This window comes from Ahaetulla prasina, chromosome 7 (assembly GCF_028640845.1).
Source record: "Ahaetulla prasina isolate Xishuangbanna chromosome 7, ASM2864084v1, whole genome shotgun sequence".
Lineage (NCBI taxonomy): Eukaryota > Metazoa > Chordata > Lepidosauria > Squamata > Colubridae > Ahaetulla > Ahaetulla prasina.
Genome location: NC_080545.1, coordinates 83,498,656 through 83,525,409, shown reverse-complemented (window position 1 = coordinate 83,525,409; position 26,754 = coordinate 83,498,656). Strand labels below are relative to the sequence as shown.

Genomic DNA, 26,754 nt, shown 5'->3' with positions numbered 1-26,754 from the left:
AAGGTGTTACACACAAAGAGCCAAGCAGGGCGTACTCAGAAATCGGGTCCTCCTGCCACCAGGCTTGAATGTCACCCGCTCAGATGCACAGTTAAACTTCACACAGCCTGTGATAAAACAAAAAACAGAAAAAAGGGGCGAAGAACAAGGACAGGAGATAGAACACAACTACAAGATGTTAGAGAACTCTAGGCTGGACTGGTGAAATGCATTAGCAAGACACAGGAGAAAGAACCTCAACCAATTGAGAGCTTTACACAAGACACAAGAAACCAGGACCTTCCTCCCCACCCACCCACCCTACCTCCACCCCCAGATAATCACGTCTCCAATATCATGTTGCTTCTGATACCAGAACACAACTATTTTAATCCAACTTCATGCCACAAGTAATATATATTATAGCAACGGCACATTAAGACATAATATTGTGCAATTTGAAAACTATGTAGGGTTTAAATCAGAATGCTCCATGACTTGCTTTCTACGGTTTGGAAGGAGCCCTGACTATGACATTGTACCATTTCATTCTTCCTTATTTCACATGCCTGATCTGTTTATACAATGAAACTGTACATTTATTTATAAGGGGGGGATCACTGATCAGAGTACACTGTACAAATCTTCCAGAAAGCTTAGGTTTCAAACAAGTATAGTGGGACTGACAATTCGATCTATCTTATTTTGGCTAAACCTTCCTTGCAGCCATCTGCCTTAGGTTTTACTCCTCCACCCTCGCCTCTCAATCATCTCTCTTAAATTTTATTTGTCAGGGTATGCCAGGCTCTAGGAATCTTGTCATCCTCTGATGCAGGCAGATAAGCCCCACTGAAACTCCATATGACTGATACTCGTCTACATTGTTTACCTTGGCCTGGTGCAGAAAGGCTTGGAACAGAAATGGCCCCATCACTAGTAAAAGCTGAATAGAGATTTTCACTAGAAGGAGATGGCTTCAGTGGCTGTAACAGATGGTTCTGTCCTGTTTCAGGGACGCTACCAGGAGGGTGCAGGGTCTGCTGCTGGGGTAGAACTGAAGGGGCACTCTGAGCAGAAAGGTTTCCTGTGCAGGGACAGAGGAGAGCAGAAGTTAAGGCATTGGTAACATAGGGAAGCCTTTGATTTCCAATCCTACTACGTCATGTTAAAATTCAGTCATGATCTCTAGTGACAGATAGGGGTTTGCATTAGCTGTTAATTAAGGCTGAAACTACGAGAGTAAAATTCATTGAGAAACCATCGATCTCTAGTTAGAAGGCTATGGTTGCAAATGAACATTCAAGTGTTCACGTATGATTAGTCAATGCTGGTTAAGGCGGCAGGCTAGAAATAAGGAGACCGTGAATTCTAGTCCCTCTTTAGCCTCAAAGGCAGCTAGGTGACCTTGGGCCACTCAATTTCTCTCAGCCAAGAGAGAGTTTGCCAAGAAAACTCCAGGGACCTTTCCACGCAGCCTCTGAGAATCAGACGATTGAATGGATTTTTTTTAAAAAAGGTTCACAAAGCACAGTTGTTGTCTTCACATAACATGACTCATTTTTACTACGTAGATCAGGAGTTGTGAATCTCTAGCCCGTAGATCTAGAAATTGAGATTGAAGGACCCACAGACAGTCCTAAATTTATGACTGATTGCTTAACAACTACTTGAGATTACGATGGACTTGAAAAAAAGCAACTCACAACTTGTCCTTGAAATTATTACTGCTGCTGCACTCTGTGGTTATACAGTCACATTTGGGGCATTTGGCAACTGGCTCACATTTATGATTGGTTGCAGCATCCAGTTATCATATGCTAGTAAATTAGGGTAGGGCTCGCAAAATTGCCCATTGGATAAGTTAGATTTATGATCACATGATTTGCTTAAAACTATGCGATTCGCTTGATGACCACAGCTGATTTAACCATCACTGTAAAAACAGCCATAAAATTGAATCCAGTCATATGGTCTCTACAGACACCACAGAAATAAATAGGGGAGGACTTGGTTGAGCTATTTCAGCAAAGCCTTTTCTGAGAATTCTGGACAGTCAAGATACCTAAGTTAAGGAGGTGAGTTACTTGAAGTATGATAAAAAAAAGCGGTCAATTGTAAGAAAATAACTGCTCCTCTGTGAGGGAGATGGATGATTAATAAGTTTGGTGTGTGTGTGTGTGTGTGTGTGTGTGTGTGCGCACACGCGCATGCGCACGTAAAGTGGTTTGGCTGAAATAAAACTGAAACTGTAGCAAATGAAATGGACATAAACCAGGCCACCAATACAAAAATGAAAACTTCTTTGACTCAGTGCCGAATCAATTGCACCAAATACGGCAACTTTTCCTACATTTTTACAAATCTTACCCAAAATCTGTGGACTCTTATTACCCTGGGAACTGCTGCGACTGGACCTGCTGCTTTTTCCTTTAGTAGGTCTTCTTCTCCTGCCTGAAAGAGGAGCAGCAGGTGGGATGATTACTGCTGGAGGTACTTTGCCCAATCTTGTGTAAAGGAGTTCAATCTCCAGCTTTTGACGACTCTGAAGTTCCTGGATCTCTTTAAGGTGCCTGCAAAATGAAACGATGGCATACTTGTATATTTGTGAGTCCATTACATAATATTATCTAGTCCTAGATCAGGGGTCTGCAACCTTAAACACTTAAAAGAGCCATCTGGACCCGTTTCCCACAGAAAACACCAGGACCAACAAAACCTGGATGGGCATGGCCACCACGATGTCACTCACTTCCACCAGTCACATGACCCCCTTAGCCACGTCTACCCAGCCAGTCATTAGGGCAAAGAACCAGTTGTTAGAAAACCCTAAAAGTTATTTAATTTTGCATTGGATAAAGAAAACCGATTCAGAGTTGGAGCATTTCTCCTCATAGGCTACCATAACCCTGCCTGAAAACTTACCTTTCCCGCAGTTGACGGAGCTCACACTTCAAATCTTCATCTTCTATGTCTGACTCATTATCGCTGCTCATGTAGGAAGAGTTAAATGAGTTGCTGAGACTCTGGACTGGAAGACTGATCTTAGAAGCAGGGACGTGAATTAAATCAGGACTCCCTGAACCATCATCTAACTCTTTAGCTGCACCACTCAGGAAAGCAGCTTCCAATTCAGAGGATGGCCCATTCAGGTGCAGAGATGGTCTTCTCTCTGCAAATTCCGATTTAGGAGTTGTAAGTGGAGAAGAAACTTGCTCAGAGTCCATGGACAAAGGGACCACTTCAGGAACCTCTCTCTCTAGGCAGGTTACCTCATCTTGAGTTCTAGACACAGAAAAGCGACCAACTTGGTCTGTCGTTGTTGTCACCTGGAAGCGTCCAACCTTGGTTGGCTGCAAATGAACGGTGGGAGAGAGTGCACCATCCACTGCATCCACTGAAGTAACAGGGATATTATCTGCTGTCCCACTGGAGCTTTGCTTCACGAGAGTACTTTCTGGACTGCTGCTAGACAAAGATGAGGATTCTGAGGTTGTTGTATCAAAGTGCTTGGGTTTACTTTCGCTGTCTTTCTGATCATCCACAGCCACTGACACCTAATTGTAACAAGAGATATTATTAATTCAGTTTAGTTGTAGAAACACATAAAGTGTATAGTGTTTTAGGTCCTTGCACTGAAACGATGACAATATACATTTTATGTTTTGAAGGAAATGTGGAGAGAAATGAAGCAGAATTTGCTTGTTTCTATTTTAGAAACAAGGAGAATTAATAGAGGGCCTAAGAAATGTGCCAAAAGCTTAATGGAAAAAGCCATGACAATTTAAAATATACTTTTCTCTTTACCCATACTTAGTTAAAAAACCAATCCCTACACTGGACTATTAATTGATAAAATGATCACTTCTTCAATACCAGTCACAAAATTAACAAAATCAATACCTGATCAGAACTGTGGTATTGGGCTATTTTTCCTATTTTAAGTGTTACAGTAATGTTTAGCAAGACACTGTTCCTGATCCTGAACTATGAATCTCAGCCAATTTTAAGAGACAATGGAGGATCATAATTTCCCACTATCACTTTGTACAATAGTGGTGTTAATGTTCTATCTAGTCCGTCCATAACAGAAACAGAAATAATTATTTCACCTCAGTATTCTCCTTTGGAAATCCTAATTTTGGCTTTTCCTTTTTAAAAATGGATGTTTATATTATTTTAAAGACTTTTCCTCTTTTCTGGAAACGGAATGCAAACCAATGCCTACAATGGTTGAAGAATTGTATGCTCATGTAGTAAACCACTATTCTGAGGAATATTTATGGCCAATTGCTAGCAATTAACGATCACAGAAACCTTCATAGGAAAATAACATGAAGAGAAAGTGATGGAATTTTATGGGTCTTCTCTAAAATTTATAACAACAACAACAACAAGTTGGAAGGGACCTTGGAGGCCTTCTAGTCCAACCCCCTGCCCAGGCAGGAAACTCTACACCATTTCAGACAAATGGTTATCCAACCTTTTCTTAAATTTTTCCAGTGTTGGAGCATTCACAACTTCTGCAGGGCAAGTCGTTCCACTGATTAATTGTTCTAACTGTCAGGAAATTTATCCTTAGTTCTAACTTGCTTATCTCCTTGATTAGTTTCCACCCATTGCTTCTTGTTCTACCCTCAGGTGCTTTGGAGAATAGTTTGACTCCCTCTTCTTTGTGGCAACCCCTGAGATATTGGAACACTGCTATCATGTCTCCCCTAATCCTTTTTTTCGTTAAACTAGACATACCGAGTTCCTGCAGCCGTTCTTCATATGTTTTAGCCTCCAGTCCCCCTTCATATGTTTTAGCCTCCAGCCGTTCTTCATATGTTTTAGCCTCCAGTCTTTGTTGCTCTCTCTGTACTCTTTCTAGAATCTCAACATCTTTTTTACATTGTGGTGACCAAAACTGGATGCAATATTCCAAGGGTGGCCTTACCAAGGCATTATAAAGTGGTAGTAACACTTCACGTGATCTTGATTCTATCCCTGTTTATGCAGCCCAGAACTGCGTTGGCTTTTTTGGCAGCTGCTGCACACTGCTGGCTCATATCTAAATGGTTGTCCACTAGAACTCCAAGATCCTTCTCACAGTTTCTACTATTGAGCAAGGTACCACATATACAGTACCTATGCATTTTGATGTTTTTTTTGCCTAAATGTAGAACCTTACTTTTTTCACTGTTGAATTTCATTTTGTTATATAGCACCCAATGTTCAAGTCTGTCAAGATCCTTCTGTATCTTGAGCCTATCCTCCGGAGTGTTGGCTATTGGCTATTCCTGCTAGCTTGGTGTCATCTGCAAATTTGATGAGTTCCCCATCTCATCCAGTTAGTCCAGAATGCGGCTGCGCGAGTAGTAACGGGAGCCGCTCGTGGCTCCCACGTGACATCACTACTCCGTAGTCTGCACTGGCTTCCTGTGGTTTTTCGGGTGCGCTTCAAGATTTTGGTTACCACCTTTAAAGCGCTCCATGACTTAGGACCCGGGTACTTACGGGACCGCCTGCTGTTACCCTTTGCCTCCCACCGACCCGTACGCTCTCACAGAGAGGGTCTCCTCAGGGTGCCGTCCGCCAAACAGTGTCGGCTGGCGGCCCCCAGGAGTAGGGCCTTCTCTGTGGGGGCAGCGACGCTCTGGAATGAACTTCCCCCTGGCCTACGTCAAGTGCCTGATCTTCGGACCTTCCGTCGTGAGCTTAAAACACACCTATTTATTCAAGCGGGACTGGCATAATAGTGTAGAATTTTAAATTTGGGGTTTATTAATATTTTAAAATTTTAAAATCTAAATTTTAATTTATCAGCCTTTATAATTTGCTATGTTTTAAATGTTGTTTTAATTGTATATATTTTGTTTTATCGTTGGCTGTACACCGCCCTGAGTCCTTCGGGAGAAGGGCGGTATAAAAATTTAATTAATAAATAAATAAATAAATAAATAAATAAATAAATAAATAAATCATCATCATCATCATCTATCCCCTCGTCCAAGTCATTGATGAAGATGTTGAAGAGTACTGGACCTAAAACAGAGCCTTGGGGTACTCCACTGCATACTTCCCTCCATGTGGATGTAGTTCCGTTGAGGACTACATGTTGAGTGCGGTTGGTCAGCCAGTTACGAATCCATCTGGTGGTGGTGCTGTCTAACCCACATTTTTCTACTTTATCTAGTAGAAGGTTATCAAATGCTTTACTGAAGTCCAAGTAAATTATATCAACAACATTCCTCTGGTCCACTAATTTTGCAATAAGATTAGTCTGGCATGATCTGTTGGAATTTCATTCCTATGCAATTGGGAAACCCTTCGCACAAGGTAATTTATCATGGGAATGTGCCTCTAGTATTTGGTATTGGTGTTGCATTCTGGCTCCGTGTTCTCTAGCTCACTGCCCGACCAATGGACCCTCAGAGACGCAGGCTTTTGGCTGTTGCTACTGAATGCCAAGTCAGTTTGTAATAAAGCTTCCCTCACCCATGATTTCAATTAGTCAACTAAAGGATCCCATGTGTCATTGCTGAAGGTATGGTGCGTGTTCCAATCAAAACCTTAGTTGCAGCTGAAACTTTGAATCGGATTGTGTCTATGTGGCTCTTTCCTCTTGTCATGAGTTTCGACTTTTTGCTATTGTTTTAATGCATTTTTAATGGCTCAGTCACATTCATGAGATGGGCAGCCATATAAATTGGTCAAGGATCACAAACACATTCAGCACAACAGAAACTAAATTAGGAATACTTTTGGATTAAAATTAATCCTATTCTGATCCGATTACTGCTGGGTTGTCTTGTTTACACAATATCTTAACCTCCCCTTTACCTATTTATTGTACCAGCTGAACACAATCATCATAAAGTTTGAAAATGCTCAAAGGGAAGAAGACTGCAAGTTCAAAGATTGTGTGGGCATTGGTTTCTTAGTAGGCATAATGTCTTATGAAAGGGCTTGTCTAACACCCAACTAAATAACTAGAAATTAGCTGAGCAGCAATTTAGGAAATTGCTATCTACCTAAGGCAAATCAGCAGAAAACTTGAAAAAAAACAAAAAAAACAGGCTGAGGCAGAAACACCAATTTCTGAAGAAAAGAAGCTGAAATTATGGCCAGAAGCAATATGACTTATTGCAAAATTCCCACCAACATTAAGTAGGCTAGTCCTAATGCGACTCTGACAGAAGAATCTTTGGCATAATAGTCATGAAACAGAAAATAAATCTATAACTTATATGCGTGTTCTTGGGAGGAAGAAATTTATTTTGCCACAACTATTATGCAACTCTATCTTTAATGGGGGGTGGGGGGGTAGTGTAAGGCCAAAATAGTGAACAGGAATTATAAGAAAATAACTTGGTGTTGTGAGAAAAATGTAGTGGGAAATTCCAGGGAGAGCAGTCTGCCTGACATTTTATTGAGGCACAATTGAGGTCATTTCCACACAATTATATATAGCCTTTCTTCTGTTCATATAAGCAACAAAATAACTGAACATGCAGGCATCAACATTTGCTTCAGTATCTAAGCAAATGTACATCAGTACATATATTTTTTTGCTAAGTAAAGTTACAATGTTTGAACCTTTTCAACTTATCTGTAATTATGCCATCTTTGCCCTCACAGTAAGCATCCAAATTAAAAACCCTTCTGTTTTTGAGGGAGGCAGAAAGCCATGGTTTTTTAAAGGATGGAAAAAGGTTTGGGATGGGATGAAATTGTTCCCTTTTCTGGCTTTGTTTCTAATTATAACTTTCTTGGCAGTGGTGATGGGCTCTAATAGCACCCGTTTGTCTATGGTAAACCCATCTGTAAAAAAGGAGTAATCGACACTCCATGCTAATACCTGAAAACGACCCATCTTAAGAACTGCAGCTCCTGGGGTGCTGCTTGTGGCACTGCTCTCTGCATCCTGAGAACCTGAAACATCAAATGGAAAGAGAAGGTGAGAGTGATACACAGGTCTCTCTATCCCTTAACACTGAAAAATAAATTCTCTGAGGAAAAAAAAATCTATTGAAAATATTTAGTTATATCAAATTAAGTCGGTCAATGATGACATTATTGAACTTGATAGGCCAAGATTCAGACTCCATACGGCCATTTGTTACGTTCCTATGTTCCATTATGAAATCTAACAAGCTTTTATTTGTGGACATCTTTTAATACTACACGAACCTCAAAAATTTACAACTGGAGGATGATGAACGATCTGAGAGTGGCGACACTTGTTCTGCCTGGACAAGCCAGACAGGGAGTCCACTGCTTTGTTTGCAAACAATGGTGTCCGTGGGTGGATCAGAAGAAGCAAGCTGGCAGAGGTGGCATTGCAAATGAAAGGGCTGCCCCTCTTGTACATATGTGCATCTTAGATACCTCTCCTTCCTTGCCACCTGCCTGTCAGTAATACTGGACACCACTCCCACATCACCTCATCCAGCCTCTCTTTCTCTGAAAGCTGTTTGCTGTCTTTATACTCCTTCCCATTGGTTTTGCTCTGCTCACCCCAGCTGAAGGAGGAGGGATGCAGGGTAGTTGAGAGTGGAGTCCCTTGGGGCTGTCCAGAATTCCCAGGCATCAGGCGCAAGTATGAGAGAATGGTTGTTTTAGAAAGGAGCACAGGATGGAAATGGCATTTCAGGGCAAACCTGGTGAACCTGGAATTGAAGGGGACTGTTCCTCCTAATTCAAAAGGGAGATGAAGGCAGAAGGAACAAGAGAGGTGTGCTCTCTACTAGCCATATTCTGCTGAAAGGCCAAAACAAAGAAACTTTGTTTTGGCCCTTCCTTGCTAGGTCTTCTCCTTACCTAACCTATTAGCCAGGAGCTATCCCCAGATATGGAGCCCTAATGTTATATTGCCCCTTTCCCTTTCTGATGTCACTCTTCTCAAGTCCACATTATCCAAACTGCTAGTCTGGGTTTCAAGATAATTAATTTTCCCTACAGTACCTTATAAACTGGGCAAAGGACTCTGGAGAGTGGATGCCTGTTTTTCAACTCTGCCATGGGTCGGATGAAAAGGTCTAGGGATGCCTGTGGCAGGTTCCAAAATACTTACTACCAGTGGTGAAATGTAAAACTTGTTACTACCTGTGGGCATGGCTTGGTGGTGGTGGGGTAGTGTGACTGGGTGGGTGTGGCCAACTTTTTTTTTTAAATTTTACTTTTAAAAGCATTTTTCTCTTCGGCCGAAGAGGTTGTAGAAAAAATGCTTTTAAAAGGCTCTGGTGATCCCAGCTGAGTTGCCTGATTGTCAGAGGCTTTTCTTTTCTTTTAAAAGCATTTTTTTTTTGCCTTTAAAATAAAAAAAAAGCCTCTGATGATTAGGCAACTCAGCTGGGATCGTCAGAGGAGCCTTTCAAAAGCATTTTTTCTACAACCTCTTCAGCTGAAGAGGTTGTAGAAAAAATGCTTTTAAAAGACTCTGATGATCCCAGCTGAGCCGTGTGATCATCAGAGGCTTTTTTTTACTTTTAAAAGCATTTTTTTGGCCTTTTTTTTTTATGTATAGCACAAGGGTGGAAAAATGTATTTTCTTTTTTTGTTTGTTTGTTTGTAATGTTAAAAAATTAAAAAAAAAATAAAAGTAAAAAAAAACGTAAAAAAAAAACCAACCCTCTGATGATCACAAGCCTAGCTGGGTGGGGGTGGGGGGGATTGTTGTTACAGGTTCGCCGAACCACCCACCACCATTGCTACCAGATCGGGTGATTCAGTCCGAACCGGGAGCATTTCACCCCTGCTTACTACTCTTTCTATCCAAACCTGGAGACACAGTGGGCACAGAATTGCCTTGTGCTTGTACTTCATGGCTCCCATTACAGGTTAGGTGCTAAGCCTGGCCGTCACAGGCTGTCCTGATATTGGCAAGCTTGCCTATATGGGAGTGGCTACTACCTATCCTACTGGCTAAATTAATTCAAGGGGGCACCTGGGTACAGATAAGCACTAAACACAATCTCCATAAAGAGGAAGAGGAGGGAATCTATCCAGACTACTCCAGAATCTGAGAACACATTTTAGCATATTATAGAGTTATTAGCACAAATAATTCTTTGGATTCAATTCCAAAAACTTATTTTGAAGCATGTGGAATATGAAAGCAGCATTTAAGAGACATTTACTAAAACAGCCAGAATTGTTTTCAAGATTCTGTATTTCTGTCAGCAGTTGCATTTATGATCCCATGACCTTCAAAACATTTTTTTCAGAACTGCATCCAAAGCATCTACAAACACAAAATTAAAGCAAAGAAGAAAAGCCTGCTAACTACAAAATCACATTAAATTAAAAAATAATGCGCTAATGTAGCCATTTTAGCTACATATATATATTTTTTTTGTTTACATTTATACCCCGCCCTTCTCCGAAGACTCAGGGCAGCTTACAATGTATAAGGCAATAGTCTCATTCTATTTGTATATTTTTTTACAAAGTCAACTTATTGCCCCCCCCAACAATCTGGGTCCTCATTTTACCTACCTTATAAAGGGTGGAAGGCTGAGTCAACCTTGGGCCGGGCTCGAACCTGCAGTAATTGCAGGCTCTGTGTTCTAATAACAGGCTTCTCTACTGCCTGAGCTATCCCGGCCCATATATATATATATATATATGCAATTTTTTTCTATCTATATAATTCAAGCATCTTAAATAGCTAGGTAAATTTTTGTTCATTTATGATATGAACAAATTCTAAAAGAAAATATTTTACAAAACGTCTAACCCTATTACAAAACTATTCTAAATAAAACATTCAGTTTCAGCAATGACAGAAGCATGCTTTCTACTTTCCAGAAATCGTTATAACCAGAGACTCTTACCAGCATCTGTGGGTTGTTCTGAGGTGGATACCATTCCAGTAATTGCTGAAGTTGCCACAGGTGGCACAGACTGTAGAAACACAGCAAAAAAAAAAAAAAAAGTTTGTTCTTTTTATTCTTTTGTAGGTTGGGACAATCATCAATATGTCATCATTCGATTGTCCCATCATTTTTCGTAAGATGCAGATACAAAAGCAAAGTACTTATGAATATCCGCTATACTAGATTGACACCACTAGGAAACAGTTCAGCTAATTTCAATACTGAATGTTCCAGAATGTTGGTGCTACTGTAAAAAAGATTCACACCCTTCATATTTGTCAAAGGGAAAGAACTCTGAGCAGATGCTGGACTGCATCATTTTAGACACAGTTATGACATGAGACAGTTAGGATGATGCCCGAGGGCACCCCTCTCGATATTGACTAGCCTCCATGTACATCTGACTTTGACGTTTAAAATTAGAGATGCATAACAACTTGAAAACTGCCATGCCACAAAGCAAAACTCAAGCACTTTGCAACTGTCTGTTTCCAAGAATCCCTTGGATTTTATATGAGCTTCCTTAGAAAATAAAAATGGTGGCCAGTGTTTTGGCAGAAGCTGTATTTCTTATCAGAAAAAGGGAAATGTTGTATATGTCAATACAGTTTGGGATTCTAAGAAAATGGTGGGGAAGTTTGTTTTTGTTAGTTTGCATCTTATAAATGATTGGGTTGTAAGCATCCATTCCATACCCAATGTGGCACTAATTCCAAAGCAGTCCTTTCATTAAAGAAACCACAACAGGTTCTCAATATTCTAACTGTGTTCATTGGCTGCAAGAGCCTCATGTTCATTCAACAACCCAAAATAAACACCCAAAAATACTCCATTGTTTTTGCTCTGCCTGGTGATGATCAGAGAGAGGGAGGTCCGGTGGTGGTAACAAAATTTTCTCATTTTCTTTGTTTCAGGGACAGGGATGATTAAATGGAAAGTATGTGCTTCAAGCTCTGCAGACCTCTAAGCTTCCTATTATTCCCCACCTTTGGGAATGGGTGGCATACAACTAAAGTACATAGACAAAGATCCCATAGAAAGAATCAACTTATGTTGGTGGAGAAGGGTTGGAATTTGTAAAGTACTGGGGATGCTTCATTAAACTTTTGCAACACTTAAAGCACACATTTTAAAATGTTCATCCCTAACCCTGGAAGGAAAGTCAATAGGGCTGCAAATGGCATTCAAGAGGTCATATGTGGCCCATGGGCAATTCTAGAATATGAGACAAGCAAAACATAGCTAGCAAATCTGCTTAGCACTCTTAAATTTTCTGGAGAATTGGCATCAGGTCACAAGCATGTGAATATATTCAAGTTATTTTTGGTCAAAACCTACACATGCAGTTGTTGTAACCATCTCTGGACTTAGAGTTCTTCTCAACTGGGCATCCAGATCTTCCAGAGGTTGTTGGGACTAGAAGGAGGAAGAAATAATTAGACTTTGCTCCTTAAAGCATCCCAATACACGTAAGTTCTTTAACATCCAATAAACATTTGAATAGTCTTATCTTTATATCCACAAAACTACAGCTTTTTGTTCAAACATATTCAAAGGCATTTGGCATATGTATGAAGTCTCTAATTGTATATTCATTCATTGCTTCTGAGCTTCAGTTTGCTCATAGCAACCAATCTGGAAGTATATTCTGCAAACACTAAAACAGAATATAGGTGTACACTAACACTACCCTGACTCTGTGGTCTCTTCTCAAAATCTCAAAAACTTCAACCAAAAACTGTCTACTATTGACCTCACCCCATTCCTAAGAGGACTATAAGGGGCGTGCATAAGAGCACAAAAATGCCTACCGTTCCTGTCCTATTGTTCCCTTTCATTATATCAAATTAATATAGTTGTTGCATACTTTTGCTTATATATATGTTTATATGATGTGTTGTTGTTTTATGTCAATGTTTGCATATACTGTTGTGACAAAATAAATAAATAAATAAATAAATAAATAAATAAATAAATAAAAAGTCTACTGAGACATTGTGACTGTTAAGATACAAACCCCACAGATCCTCTTTTTTGAGTGAATATACTGTAAATATGCCTACCCATATTTATTTTTCATACTTCCATTTCAAAATTTCTCAACAACCATATTTTTGCATAATAAATGTGGGTTAAATACAAATTATCAGTGGCAAATGCACAAGTAAAATTACAATCACATCTACTTGATCCATGCTTAAGTAGTTAATGTAAATTGGTAATCCATATGTACATATCAACTTTTACTATAGAGCACAATAATCGAAAAAGGGAATGGAGCACCAATGCCATCTCTTTCCTTCACACACTGGAAAACACCTTAATGATTTAGTTGATTCTTGGGGCTCAATCATTCAAAGGCCTATTAAGAAAGAATCTAAGTCTAATTATTCAGAGCCCTATCCTCAATGTGCACAGTGAGGATTTCAAAATCCAGTAGCATTTACTACTGTGTAGAATGCTATCTGTTTGTTTGTTTGTTTGTTTGTTTGTTTGTTTGTTTACATTTATACCCCGCCCTTCTCCGAAGACTCAGGGCGGCTTACAGTGTATAAGGCAATAGTCTCATTCTATTTGTATTAACAAACTATTTGTTTAACAAACCAACCATTTTAATAAGTTATTTTTTATTTTACTTACAAGATCAAGTTTACATATAGATTTCCAGCATATCCAATTGTATTTTTATAACCCTTCTAGCACTGTGTTATGAAGGAATAGTATTGAAAATATTTTTAAAAAACAGACACTAGATAAAGACATTTTATATTAATAAATCTTAAATTGTACAATTCACAGTTTAGCAGTTTATTTCTTTGAATAGTCCCAAGCAGGACTATAGTAATACCGATTCTCAGAAAGCCAGCATAGATTTAAGATTTGGTTTAATCATTACCTATATTTAGTTTAGCAAGAAGCAATTGACACATTAAAATTAACTTAAGAAATATTGCAAATCTCAATCACAACACTGACAGTGTTTCCAACTCAAGTGGCTAGATGCCCAATTTTTTAAAAGTATCTTGCAATATAAATGTAATCATATATGGCATTGCTTTTTATATTTTTCTTTCTCTGTGTTTTGCATGTGTGTGTGAGGGGGGGGGGAGGGAGGGAGGGAGGGAGAGAGAAAGAGAGAGAGAGAGAGGGAGGGAGGGAGGGAGGGAGGGATCCTGCCTTTCTTCTAAAAGCCCAAAGCCACTTCCATGACTCAGTTGGTCCTCAATACTGAGTGTGAACTTTAACCCTCTCTAGTTCTTGCCCAACATCTTTTAGAGTTAGTCATACTAGCTCTAAAATGATATATTCACATAGTCCTTTCCAGCATTAGTTAATGTAGATATGGTATCTAACAACAGTTTTCAGCAGATTAAACTGCATGTTCAACCTTGATTAGGCTTTCAAACCTAAGCTGAGTTAGGGATGGTTAGTACTTAGATGGGAGACAAGAACTGTAGACTACACAGGAAATTAAAAAAGAATAACGAAGCAATGATAAACCACTTCTGTATCCCATCAGGATAACTGTGTGGACTCATCTATGATCTCTCCAATTCTTGTAATCAAGATCCACAGAACTCAAAAGACTCATACCATTATACAATGATCAGCAGGCTTTGAAGATAATACTTCCTATAAAAACATTGCTTATAAGTGCCTCAAAGATTTCTAGCTGACTATTTATCGAAACAGGCACACTGTATTTTCATCTCAATTCTGAAGTGGTCCCCATTACCAACTGAACACAAAGCACCAGGACTTTATTGACTGGATGTACCTTTTTTTAAGGGAAAAAAATACATCTCACAAACTAATTTACACATCAAACGTCAGAACACGTTTAAAAGGAACTATGCAGTGATATCAAGGAAGCTTGATATCTTTAAACCAGAAAAGTTCAGCAGCTAGTTTGTATTGGGAGGGAGAGGGATTGAAAATAAAAATACCTTTAAGTAAGAAGTCTCTCTATTATTAAGTGAGATTTTGCAAGAAAAAGTTGCCCAGTTAATAAAAGAAGGTGTAGGAAGAATAATCATGCAATAGAGTTTAATTGAAGCATGCTCAATGAAAGAAAAAACAGGAGAAGCAGATAGCCGTAGAGCACCTGAGTTAGTGTAGGTCCCGGAAAGGGTGGCAGCTGCTCACTGGGTAGAGCACCAGTTGGAAGTTCAGAACCTACTGGTAGTGCCTAGGGATAGACATGAAATTAAAGTTTAGTGACAGAAGCAAAAAATTAAACTTCACATGGAACCAAAGTGTTTCATTCCAGAGCAGGGATGTCAAACTCAATTTAACTGAGGGCTGCATCAGGGTTGTGTTTGACCTCAGGGGGCCGGGGTCAACATGGCTGGGGTGGGCTTGGCCAGCTCAACATCACTTGTGTTGGAAGTGCCTGTGGTGGGCCGAGTGATCTGTCAGTGAAAATGGGCTCCTGAGCTCCTTTTTTGGCTGCGAAGGCCTCCTGCCACTCTTTGCCAGCAAAAACAGAGCTCAGGAGGGCTGAGACTGTCGCAGCCAAAAATGGAGCTCGGGAGCCCATTTTCACTGGCAGAGGTATCGCAGGCTAGTCTTTCGCTGTTTCCAGGGCAGCCCTGTGGGCCAGATCCGGCCCCCGGATCTTGAGTTTGACATCCCTGTTCTAAAGCCTTCAATATTTAAAAGTACATCATTAACTTCAGTTATGATTACTTGCTGAAATTCTTTATATCAGTAATACACCAAAAGTAAAACTTCAACAAAGAAAGTAACCATTTTCAAACCTCAAGCTTTGATCATAATAACTTGAATGTGCATTCCTTTTTGGGGGAGCAGATGATAATCTGAAACTTATTGGGCAGAATATATTTCATGAAAAAATAGTTTAGTTCTGTCCAAATACAAGTTATGGGTACTTCCTTTTAAAAAGTCTATAACTTTTTGTCTAAAACTGAGCAATTTCTATCACTTTAAAGGTATTTATTTTGCTTGGAACTTTTTATTTCACTCCGTTAAAAAGTAAGAAAGCCATATTCATTTGTAGTTCTCTTAAGCTCATCAATGAAAGGCAAAAATCTCATTAGAGACCTTGGCTAAACTCTTAACCCAAGTTAATTTGGACAAATTTTCAATGTGACAAAATGAATTCCAAACCAAAATGGTTAATGCACACCACTAGTATTTTAATAAGAAGCATTGAGGGAATAGTTATTATTTTAAACCCCATCTGTATCTTACATGGGGTTTGAACATGTATGGTTTATATAGACACGCTCTCTTTGGTTAAGTAGTATGTCATATGCTTAACTCGAAAATAAATACATTCAAAGCAAGATTAGCTAGAGTTAGGTTACAGTTATTTGAACTGTTCACGAGATTGGCCTAGCTACCATGCAAATGAAGGGAAAAGTTAACAAATATGCTGAAGGAAACTATAAAATTGGTTGTTCTATTAAAAGTTATTGGAGCATGCAAATTCAAGAGGGGAAAAAATTATGTCACCAATATTTGTTAAAACAGATGCACAAAAATATCAACCTAACAACTAAGTTCTGTATAATTCCATTATATGTAATAGCAGGGAGTCTAAAGAATGGAATGCAGAATTTTGAACATCTCCTCTCCACTCCTCCATCAAAAATAGGTAGCTGTATAAAATTTAGTCTGGAATAATATCTCATTATACCACACCTTTTTTTTTTTTTTAGAAAAAACATTACAAGTTGTTGCCATATATCTTTATATATGAATAGTTTGGGGAAATGTTTAACTCCACATAGGAAAACACAAAGGTTATCATGTAAGTAACCTGGTAAAAAAAGAATGAGTTAATTTGATCTTCATTTGTTTTCTTCCAGAAAACGTAAAAATAAAAGTCTCTATCCAAGTTTTTTCAAACTCCTGTAACCTGTTAGTTTTCGCTGTGTTCAACAGTATCAATGTTCACTTTAATCTGGCAAAGAATCTCTCCCACTTAATATCTAAATGAAGACAGCACACTACTCAGCTGTGATTGAAGATCTTAAAGTGGTGATCTGGAGATTCACACGTATGGGGTATGTTCCTACACAAACCAATATTCTGAAACATACTCTGGCTGAGTTTTTATTGGCAGAAAGCTACCCTTTTATAGATGGACTGTGATGAAATGTTGTCCAGATTCCCAGGAGGAAGGGAGTGCATTAGTTTGGGAAGATTTCTGTCTATAAGAAGCAACAAAGAAAATTGCTCAGAAGAATCTTAACATGTCTTCCTTGGTTACTGGAACCTGGCATAGACTCCATCCTGTTGCACTCAATTTCCTGGTAATTACTCTGTTCCAGGCCATTATAAATAAATGTGCCATTAATAAGCACATTTAGCAGGGAAAGGGTCACATGAATGTATATATGATCATTCAAAGAATTATAGTTATAGTATAGAGACTGGATTGGTTAGCAATGGCTGTTCTGGCAGTCTGGCATCATTAGGAAAGAACCCTGTAGGTCAGTTGAGCAAGAACCTCAACTGACCCCGACATACAACTTCCTTCCAGTTATCCATTGACTTGGTTTGTCAGAAGCCAGCGAAAGTCACAAATTATGATTACGTGACAGTGGGACACTGCAACGGCTGTAAATACGAGAACTAGTCATAACTACCACTTGTTCCACACCGTCGTAATTTCAGATAATACACTGAACGTGAAGCTGTTAAGCAAGGACCATTTGCAATGCACAGCTGTTATTTTGTATTATATCTGTGCATCACACACATAGATTTTATTTATTTTTATCCCACCTTTATTATTTTCATAAATCTCAAGGAGGTGAATATACTTAATACACCTTCCTCCTCCTATTTTCCCCACAACAATAAGGACCTGTGAGGTGAGTTGCGCTGAGATGAGTGACTGGTCTAAAGTCACCCAGTGACACTCTCTAACCCAGATAGCTTTCATGTCTAAGACAGGACTAAAACTCAGAGTTTCCTGGTTTCTGGCCTGGTGCCTTAACTACTAGACTGGATTAGCTGAGGGGCAGATATATAACTTTACAAAGTACACAGCTATGATGATGTTTAGTCACCATAGGCTTATCCCTCCATAAATTTATTAGGTTTAAAGCCATCCAAGTTGGTAGGTATTAGTGTTTTGTGGTAATTTATAATTTAATTTGTGTGATATTGTGAAATACTGTATTTTTCAGACTACAAGACGGACCTTAGTTTTTGGGGAGGAAAATAAGAAAAAAGCTGATTGGGGGGTAGATCGGCCTCCCAGAATACCCCCAATCAGCTGTTCCCAGAGGTGAACTTTAGCAACAGGTTCGTTGGTTGTGAGATGGAGGTTTCAGAGCCTTTTATCAGCCTCTGAAACCCCCCGTTTCAGAGGCTGGGAGGGGCTACACTCGGTGTATTAGATACACTCAAATTTTCACCCTCTTTTAGGGGAGGAAAAAGGTGCATCTTATACTCTGAAAAATACGGTACTTTTTATCCAGTCAAATTCCCTATCATTCCATTTCATTGAGGGAGCCAACATTTTATTATGATTAGGTAAACATTTTCTCTATCCACCTCCTTTCACCTCACTCATAACTTTTTGTATCTATTATTCCTCTTTTGTTTTGCTTTTCTAGGCAGAAATACAGAAAGCACTAATATTTATAATATTTAGCAAAGAGCTAAAACGGATGAACTAACACTAAGAAACTTATACAGGCTGAACAAGGAAAGCATAGATAAATATTTAGCAGGCTTTTCATTTGACGCGATTTAAAATGCTTTGATAAAAATACTGGATTCCTTACCGATGCCCGGTTAAGAGGTGGTTTTGAAGGAGGCGTCCCTGGTTTAGTTGTTGCTGTTGCAGGACAGCACGTCACTGAGACAGAACTAATTGGGGTGCCTGCTTGTCCTGGAGTGGCAACTGGTGTCATGACAGGAAGACCTGTTGGACCAAGCACCAAACTTGGTGGTGGTATACTAGTACTTGCGATGGATGCCACAGGCTTTGTGGGTGCAACAGTAGTACTTGGTAAGCCAGGAATGGCTGTGGCCTCCATTGCTAGAGATGTTTCCAGGGACACAGAGGGGTGAGCCGTTCCAATTCCACCATGTTCGCTGAAGAGGGATCGTAGCTTTTCTTCCAGGGTTTTTATGTCATCTATGCCAGGTGCTTTGGGCTGGGTGTCAATATCCCCTTCTAGACAATGAGTATGAGGTTGATTGGGTAATGGAGCTGGTTGAGGCTGACTGTGTATTAAAGTCTGCTGGACAACAGGTATATTAGCTACTGGCTGTGCCAGTGGTAGGACACCAGGCAAAGGGGCCTGGGGTAATACTGGGGTAGAGACTGCACCCAACGATGTTGCGAAGCTAGATGAGGTAACTATAGGTGGGACGGGTAGTGGCTGTACCACAGATTGCTGGGAGCTGCTGCTAGACGTACCTGAAGCTCCTGTAGAGAGTATTGGTACAGAAACATGCACAGGTACTTCACCTGTATGGCACAACTGTGGATTTTCTGATGCCTGTTCACTTTCTGATCTTGGCTGCAGCACACTAACCACTACCATTTTTGCTAGGCTGGGAACAGAAATGCTGGTGTTCAACTGAGAAGACTGTGAAACAACGCTCTGGGCCATAGATACAGGAACTGTTTGAGATGTTGTTGAAACAGCACTACCAACTTGCTGGGATGGCACTGATGGCGCCATAACACCCGATACTGTAACACTAGGCCCTGTGGTTGCAGCTTGTGGCAACGTCAGAGAAGCAGGCGTGCTAATACTAGTAACTATTTCTCCAGTAGCAGAAGCTGCCTGGACTACAGTTGTTGATGAAAATGAAGGTGTGCTGACACTCAAAGCTACTCCACTAGTTAACTGTGACCCAGGCAACACTGGTGGTGGAGAGCTTGGGACTGACAATTCTTCACTTGCTGGAAGCCCCGTTTCTATGGTCTGAGTTGCTGATAAAGAAATACTAGTGGAGGGAGGAAGTGACGCAGAAGAAGCAGTTACAGTTGTAGATGGCAGCCCATTGGCACCTGAAGCTACAGTAGGAAAAGGAGGCATAGCTTGGTTAAAAATTGGGGGAGCTGTACTGGGTCCTTCAGTGGGCTGCATATGCTTGAGATCTGAGAAAGCTTGCTGCAGACTAAGTGATGATGCAGAATGCGAGAGATTCATCCCAGGACCATGAGATGTGGAAGCAACTGAAGCAACTGAAAGAAAAAAGACAGAGTTAACCTATTCAGGAAAACTTACCGAAGGGCACTGAATGTAAAGCTAAATGCTTGCTAACGTAGTTTGCACTTCTATACGGGACCGCCTACTGCCACCAACAGCCTCCCATCGACCTGTGCGCTCCCACAGGGAGGGCCTCCTTGGAGTACCGTCAGTTAAACAATGTTGACTGGCGGCCCCCAGGGGGAGGGCCTTCTCTGTGGGGGCTCCTGCCCTCTGGAATGAGTTGCCTCCGGGGCTTCGTCAACTCCCCGACCTCCGGACCTTCCGCCGCAAGCTGAAGACTCTTTTATTCCATCGAGCAGGGCTAGCCTAAAAATGTAGTTTTAATGGGGTTTTAGCTTTATTGTTATTGTTAGTTTTTAGTATTTTGGCCATAAATTATATTAATTTTATATTGTTTTTAACTTGCATTATATTGTGTTTTTAAACTGGCTGTTAACCGTCCTGAGTCCTTCGGGAGAAGGGCGGTATACAAATTCGATTATAAATAAATAAATAAATAAATAAATAAATAAATAAATAAAGGTAATCCTTATTTAACAACAGAATTTCTGTTACTAAGCAATGAGATCATAAAACACAATGTGTGACTCTGCTTCTTAGGGACAGCAGTTCCTGCAGTCCCATTGTCCAAGGAATTATAGCGGATCATTAAGTGAGGTCTTGAGAGGACCACAACTTCCAACTTTCAGCTGGTTTCTCCATTGGCTCTGCTTGTGAGAAGCCGGCAGGGAAGGTCAAAAATTATGATCATGAGACACAGGCACTCCAATGGTTGAAAATCCAGGTCAGTTGCTGACGCTCCAGAGCAGGGCTGTCAAATTTGTGGCCTATGGGCCAGATGCGTCACGTGCTTCCCACGCCTGGTTTAGTGAATGGGAAAAAGTCATGTGATACCACGAATTTGAACCCCTGCCCTAGAGTATGATCACATGACCATGGGAGAGCTGCCACAGATGAAACTTCAAAGACCACTCATAAATTCAAATGGTCGCTAAACAAGTGGTCATTAACCAAGGACCACCTGTACCATCTTCCTAACAAATGAGTACAATAAGCTTACAATAAATTAATCATATTCTAAAATCAATACAGAACGTGTGTATGTGTGTGTGCGTGTGTGTGTACAGACACAGAAAGCAAATATAGCCTAAAGCAGGAGCATGTGACACTAACAAAACCACTAAATACTATTACCAGTTGACCCATTTTTTAAAACTTGGAAAACAGCTGAAAACTCATGAGAGAAACAGTTAATATTTTAAATCTTTCCTATGATCTCATTTTGTTTTTAATTTTAAAATGTCATGTGATATCATGAACAGATAAACACAATTGTTTGGGTTAGCTTTAGACAAGAAAGATTAAAAGCCTAATATAGATAAAAATGGCACGTCACATATCAATAGTTATACAAAGAGAATCTTTGAAGATGCTCTCAAGCTCTAGATATGTATATATGGTAAAAGATGGATGGCTAGGTCATAGTAATTTACACCATTTTTGATTAAAAGAAGCCCAATTAAACCAAGCCTAAGCCGGAAAGCAGTACAAACATTCATTTTGTGTAGGAATGCCATTTAACTTACTTGAATCAAAAAGCTCATATTCTGATGGAATGGAAGTGAAAAATTTCTGTTCTCGCAATCTACTTTCTGGTACAGGACTAACAATAAATCTTCTTCCAGCAGAGTGGACTACCTGAGTAAATGAATTAGGAGGTACACCTAAAGTAACAAGAAAGAAAGAAATTGGTTATAGCTGTGCAATTACATGCAATCCAATATCTAGTCCAATGCAATATATGTAGTCCTCATGTACGATGACAAATTGGGACTGCTAAGCGATGCAGTCATAAAACATGACATCCTGTGACTGCAGTACTAAGTGATGACAATCTTGGCAGTCCTAATCATCACTGTAACCCAGTGACACATAAGTCATTAAGCAGGAGGTGGTGGATGCTATGAGGGAGTATCACAGTGTGTGTGTGTGTGTGTGTGTGTTGAGGCAGTCCATGCATAAACTAGGGAGCCTGGGGAAACAGATTGTGGTGCCACGGGAGCACAGGGGGGCCATGGGAGCTTACCGGAGTGACAGTGACATTCCCTGCCAGCTTCCCATTGGTTTGATTCTGGGAAGCTGGCAGGGAAGATCACAAATCGTGACCATGTGCTGGAACAGGTGAAATTTTGAGGACTGGTTGTAAATACCACTCGTTGCAACCTCAAACACTTGCTGAATGAGCGGGCAGTAAGCAAGGACTTACTGTAATGAAATAGGTGGTTGAAACCTTACAGTATCCAAAATCAAAATCTCCAATGCCAAATCATAGTAGAATTTAACGGTACTTGCCTATTTTTTGTGGCATGGAAGAAACAGGATCCGGTTGCTTGAAGTCTCCATCTAATTTCTGTAACGAAGGAAAATCTCAGAATTATAGTCATAACAATTAATTAGTTAGGCGTGTGTGTATGTATATATTTGATTTCTATCTCACTTTTCTCTGTTTGACTCAAGATGGTGTACATAATGCTCCTATCTCCAATTTTCCCTACAACAACAGCCTAGGAAGTGGGTTGGGCTGAAAAAAGTGACTGGCCCAAAGACAGCTGACCTTCATGCCTAAGGAATATCTAAAACTTACAGTCTAACAAATTATCCACTATACTAAACTGACTCTCCATATTCCAGCTACTTACAATATATGTTACCCCAGAACAGAAATTCTGATCACTGAAATACGCATACGTTCAATTGTAAATACTTTAATTAATTTATCTAATATTTTGCTTTTAACTGTTGTTAAATCTACAAAAACTGTTATCTTTAGATTTGTTTATTAAATCTATATACCACCCAGCTTGCTGTTCTGGACAACTCTAAAGCAGGTGAAAATTACTGATTTAAACAAATACTAAAATTATCTAATCATTGAAAATTTGACATAAGAAAAACATTTCTCAAATGTTTCAATTTTCAAAGCAACTTTAGTTTCCTCACTGGCCTTCTCCCTAGGCACTTAGCCTTTTTGGTTTGCAACACTGATAGTAAATAAAAGGAAATGGCCATTCACAAAGTTGGAGCAATAAAAAATGAGATGGAGGGAGGGACATTCTATCCTCTTTGCTAAAAGATTGGTAAGGTTCCATCATATTTCTCTTTACCCTTAATTGCTTACATTTTAATCTTAAAATGGACTAAATTTGTAGTTCTTTCTTCCTCATAATTTCCCCTTTCTGTGTTATGTCTTCTTAAGTCAGTGTTTTTCACCCTTCAGAAATTTAAAATGTAGCTGGAAATTCTGAGAGTTGAAATCTATACACTTCTAAACTAGAGGCTACTTGCCACCCAACATACTTATGCCTACATTCCTGCCTGTGGAAACTAAGCAAAGGACCTTAAGGAAGGGAAGGAAATAACATTTACAATAAAGGGATATAAAATGGACAATACTCCTGGGAGAGAAGACAGAGACCCACAATTATTCATATGATGGTTCAATTTCAGATTATAAATATCTTTTGTCACGATTGCTTAGCAAAAATGAAAAGAATAAATAGGAAATAAACAATTTAAGATAAATGCTAGGACATCAAAATCAACCATACCTGATTCTGAATACCATCCATACTTTGATCGCCTTCTGCCTCCATACTGGGATCTTCATTGAGCATTTCATCTGCTTTTTCTATAATATCTCGAACCTGCTCAACAAACGAATCTCTCTCTATTGCTAATATGAATTCATTTTGCACCTGCATGTGAAATTAGAATTACAGTAATTATAGAATTTCTACAGGATGATTCTCTGGAGCAATTAGCAATACTCTCCTCGAAAACCTGTAAAAGATGCATACACAACGTTCTAGGAAACACACTTTCTTCATCTATCTTCTAGCCAAAAAATGGCAAGTGATTTTCAAATGCATAAATGCTAGTTGAATTGAGTATTAACAGAACTATAATTCTGGACAGTAAGCATCCAGGCAACTACTATCTTGAGTTGGCTACTGTTTTCTGTATCACTTCACTACCCATTTGTGATCACATGGATTTCTGCAGCTCAGTGGCAACCCTAGAGCCAGATATATCTATATTTGGCATAGAGCTCCTCACCTGTCACTTTTCATTACTTACTATAAATCACTGTTTTAATTTCTTCTCCTTTAAAGATTAACAAGTTTAAAAAGAAAAGCAATACAAATATATTAAACATTTATTATAAATGTTGCTATATCTTTTTGCAAATACACACTAGTAATGATGGGGGAAAAACCTGTCACTAAACGCAGTAACCATCTGATTTCAGAATTTCAAAAAGTAGCTGCTAAAGCAGCTGTTTGCCAAATAAGATAGTTTAGGAAAAAAGGCAATAATCCCTGCATCCGAATTTTGATTTAACCATTTTCATACAAAAAAGCTAACTGTTCAACAGAAGGTAGAAACTGAAATAGACTCGGCAGCATAGATTTTAGGAGGAAAATGTACCAAAATTAAATTTTTTGGAGACAGAAATCTGATAGGGCAGGTTAATAAAACTAATGCAGCTAACAGTGAACTAAGTCCTCATATGAGCTGTTTTACCATTATAGTAGCTATTTCCTCTGGATTGTCACCATCCAAGTCAAATTTGAAAGTAACCATTTTTCTGTTGTGTGTTTCTAGCTGACATTCCACAACCCGATCACCTTTATTTGAAACCTGGAAAAACAGAATGGTTTTCAAAATGCAAATTGAATACAGAAGATCAACTACAGAAGATATGCTTAGCTCAGTTATCTAGCGCAGTATTTATTAACCAATAGTGTGCAGTAGTCATCTAGATGGGACACTACTCCTCTTTCTAGCTCAGAAAGTAATGTGCAGGAGAGAAGCAGAGCCACGTCTAAAGTGCGTTGAGAAAAAGAAAATGAACACTTTAACAAAACAAGAAGCTTACAGGTGATTTAGGCTTAAAAGCTAAGACAAAGTAGCATTTCATGCACACGTTAATTGGGCAACAGTTAAGGGAAAATCTGCCCACACAGTGACAAATAATTAGCTTTCACTAATCATTTTACAATGATAGCAGTAACATCAACAGCACTACTGCAATTGTATATATTTGTAAATCTTACAATAGGTCATAAAATATACTAATAGGATATTTTTGAATCTCACCCTCCCCTACTCCCTTGGAAAAAGTAGTCTTTTGATTTCTGTCTTGGTGGGAACCAGCTTCTTTGACAGAGTAAACTACTTAGTGCTATATTTATTTAATTTAGTGCTATATTGTATTTAATCAATACAACACATATTACACGAACAGGTAACTCACATTAAGAATTCTCAGTTTGGGACGTGTAGATTTCTCATGACGAGAGCGGCTGCGTACTGATTTACGATAATGCCGCTTTGTAGTCCTCCCTTCATGTCTACCACTAGATGCTGAAACATTTTCATTGCAATCACTTAAGCCTGAGGCAACATCTGAATGAACACTAAAAAAGAAAAAAAGGTTGTTAGCAATACTAAATTGCTTTTACAGTTCTTTTCTTTGTTTTAGGTAGTTATGGTGGGGTCGTTCTTTTTCTTTATTCAAGTATATATATATATAGAGAGAGAGAGAGCATCCTCCTCTAAAATAATGTTGTTTGAACAATAGCAATATATAGTTCACATATATTATTATAAATTAACAGCTAATGCTTTCCAAGCAATGTTATTTATAACTTTTTAAGAGATTTTAATTTTAACAGGCCATGTCACTCTCATTAAGGCAAGTAACCAAACAATGAAAAACTTCTATTATCATACATATAACTATTTATATTTGGGGTAGGGGGAAAATCTCTTGAGATTTTTGTGTTTCATACTGAATAAAACACAAAATGTTCCAAATATTTAACCAAAAGGAATAATGAGAACTGTACACAAGCTTTCTTTCTCTTTTTATTCTGGGTTCTCAATTCAACCATATGTTTGACTGACTGTCACCAATAACCCAATCAACGGAAATCTGGAAGTGATAAATACTGTTATTTATCTATTAATGATTGAATCTTACATATGTGACTCTATGTTATAATTACTTTTTAAAACTCCCACAGCAAATAACGAAAGCAACATCTTAAACTCCTTTTGCAATCTATAATTACAATAATCCAACGAAGAACATCATATAGTATAATTTACTATATAGTACAACTATGGATTCCAGTAGTAGGAAAATATAGCCTTCTCTGTGTGCTAAGCTTCAGTGCTGGCTCTTTAAAGCACAAGTGAAGGTAATTGGCTTCTTGCCAATATTGCTCAACAAAGCAAAAAGCAACAGCAAACCAAAAGCAACATACTCTTTGCATTTAGCATGAGCTCTCAACAACAATGTACTAAAGCTCAGTAATAAAGAAGCTGAATCCAAGCTGGGTCGGTCACCGGGACCAGAGGTTTAGCCTTCTGAGCTTTCAGACTTGTGCTGGAGCTCATCCTCAGGGAACGTCTCTCTTACCAGAATGTGTGAGAGAGAAGGTCTGGTGAGAGAGATGTTCCCTGAGGATGAGTTCCAGCACGAGTCTGAAAGCTCAGAAGGCTAAACCTCTGGTCCCGGTGACCGACCCAGATTGGATCTTGCAAAATTATCCTGAGACACGTTATATTTGTCTTCATTCAATAAAGAAACTATTTTGAGTAACTTAGAATTTGTAACCATAACATTATTATTAGCA

At 39.1% G+C, this 26,754-nt stretch overlaps 1 protein-coding gene across 6 annotated transcripts in view; it reads right to left on the bottom strand.

Moving 5' to 3' along the window:
• Positions 1 to 26,754, bottom strand: part of WNK1 (WNK lysine deficient protein kinase 1) — a 128,799-nt gene that overhangs the window by 11,166 nt on the left and 90,879 nt on the right. For 5 of the 6 annotated variants that reach the window (XM_058191389.1, XM_058191390.1, XM_058191391.1 and 2 more), the window contains 13 exons: positions 25,368 to 25,530; positions 24,635 to 24,751; positions 23,659 to 23,805; positions 22,403 to 22,460; positions 21,637 to 21,774; positions 18,605 to 20,022; positions 14,944 to 15,027; positions 12,177 to 12,254; positions 10,797 to 10,866; positions 7,820 to 7,893; positions 2,902 to 3,533; positions 2,347 to 2,549; positions 869 to 1,063 (listed from right to left, as the gene is read on the bottom strand). In XM_058191389.1, coding sequence (XP_058047372.1) covers positions 869 to 1,063; positions 2,347 to 2,549; positions 2,902 to 3,533; positions 7,820 to 7,893; positions 10,797 to 10,866; positions 12,177 to 12,254; positions 14,944 to 15,027; positions 18,605 to 20,022; positions 21,637 to 21,774; positions 22,403 to 22,460; positions 23,659 to 23,805; positions 24,635 to 24,751; positions 25,368 to 25,530 — 3,377 coding nt within the window. The remainder of the gene's footprint in view (positions 1 to 868; positions 1,064 to 2,346; positions 2,550 to 2,901; positions 3,534 to 7,819; positions 7,894 to 10,796; positions 10,867 to 12,176; positions 12,255 to 14,943; positions 15,028 to 18,604; positions 20,023 to 21,636; positions 21,775 to 22,402; positions 22,461 to 23,658; positions 23,806 to 24,634; positions 24,752 to 25,367; positions 25,531 to 26,754) is intronic. The other variant, XM_058191392.1, reaches the window with a different exon arrangement.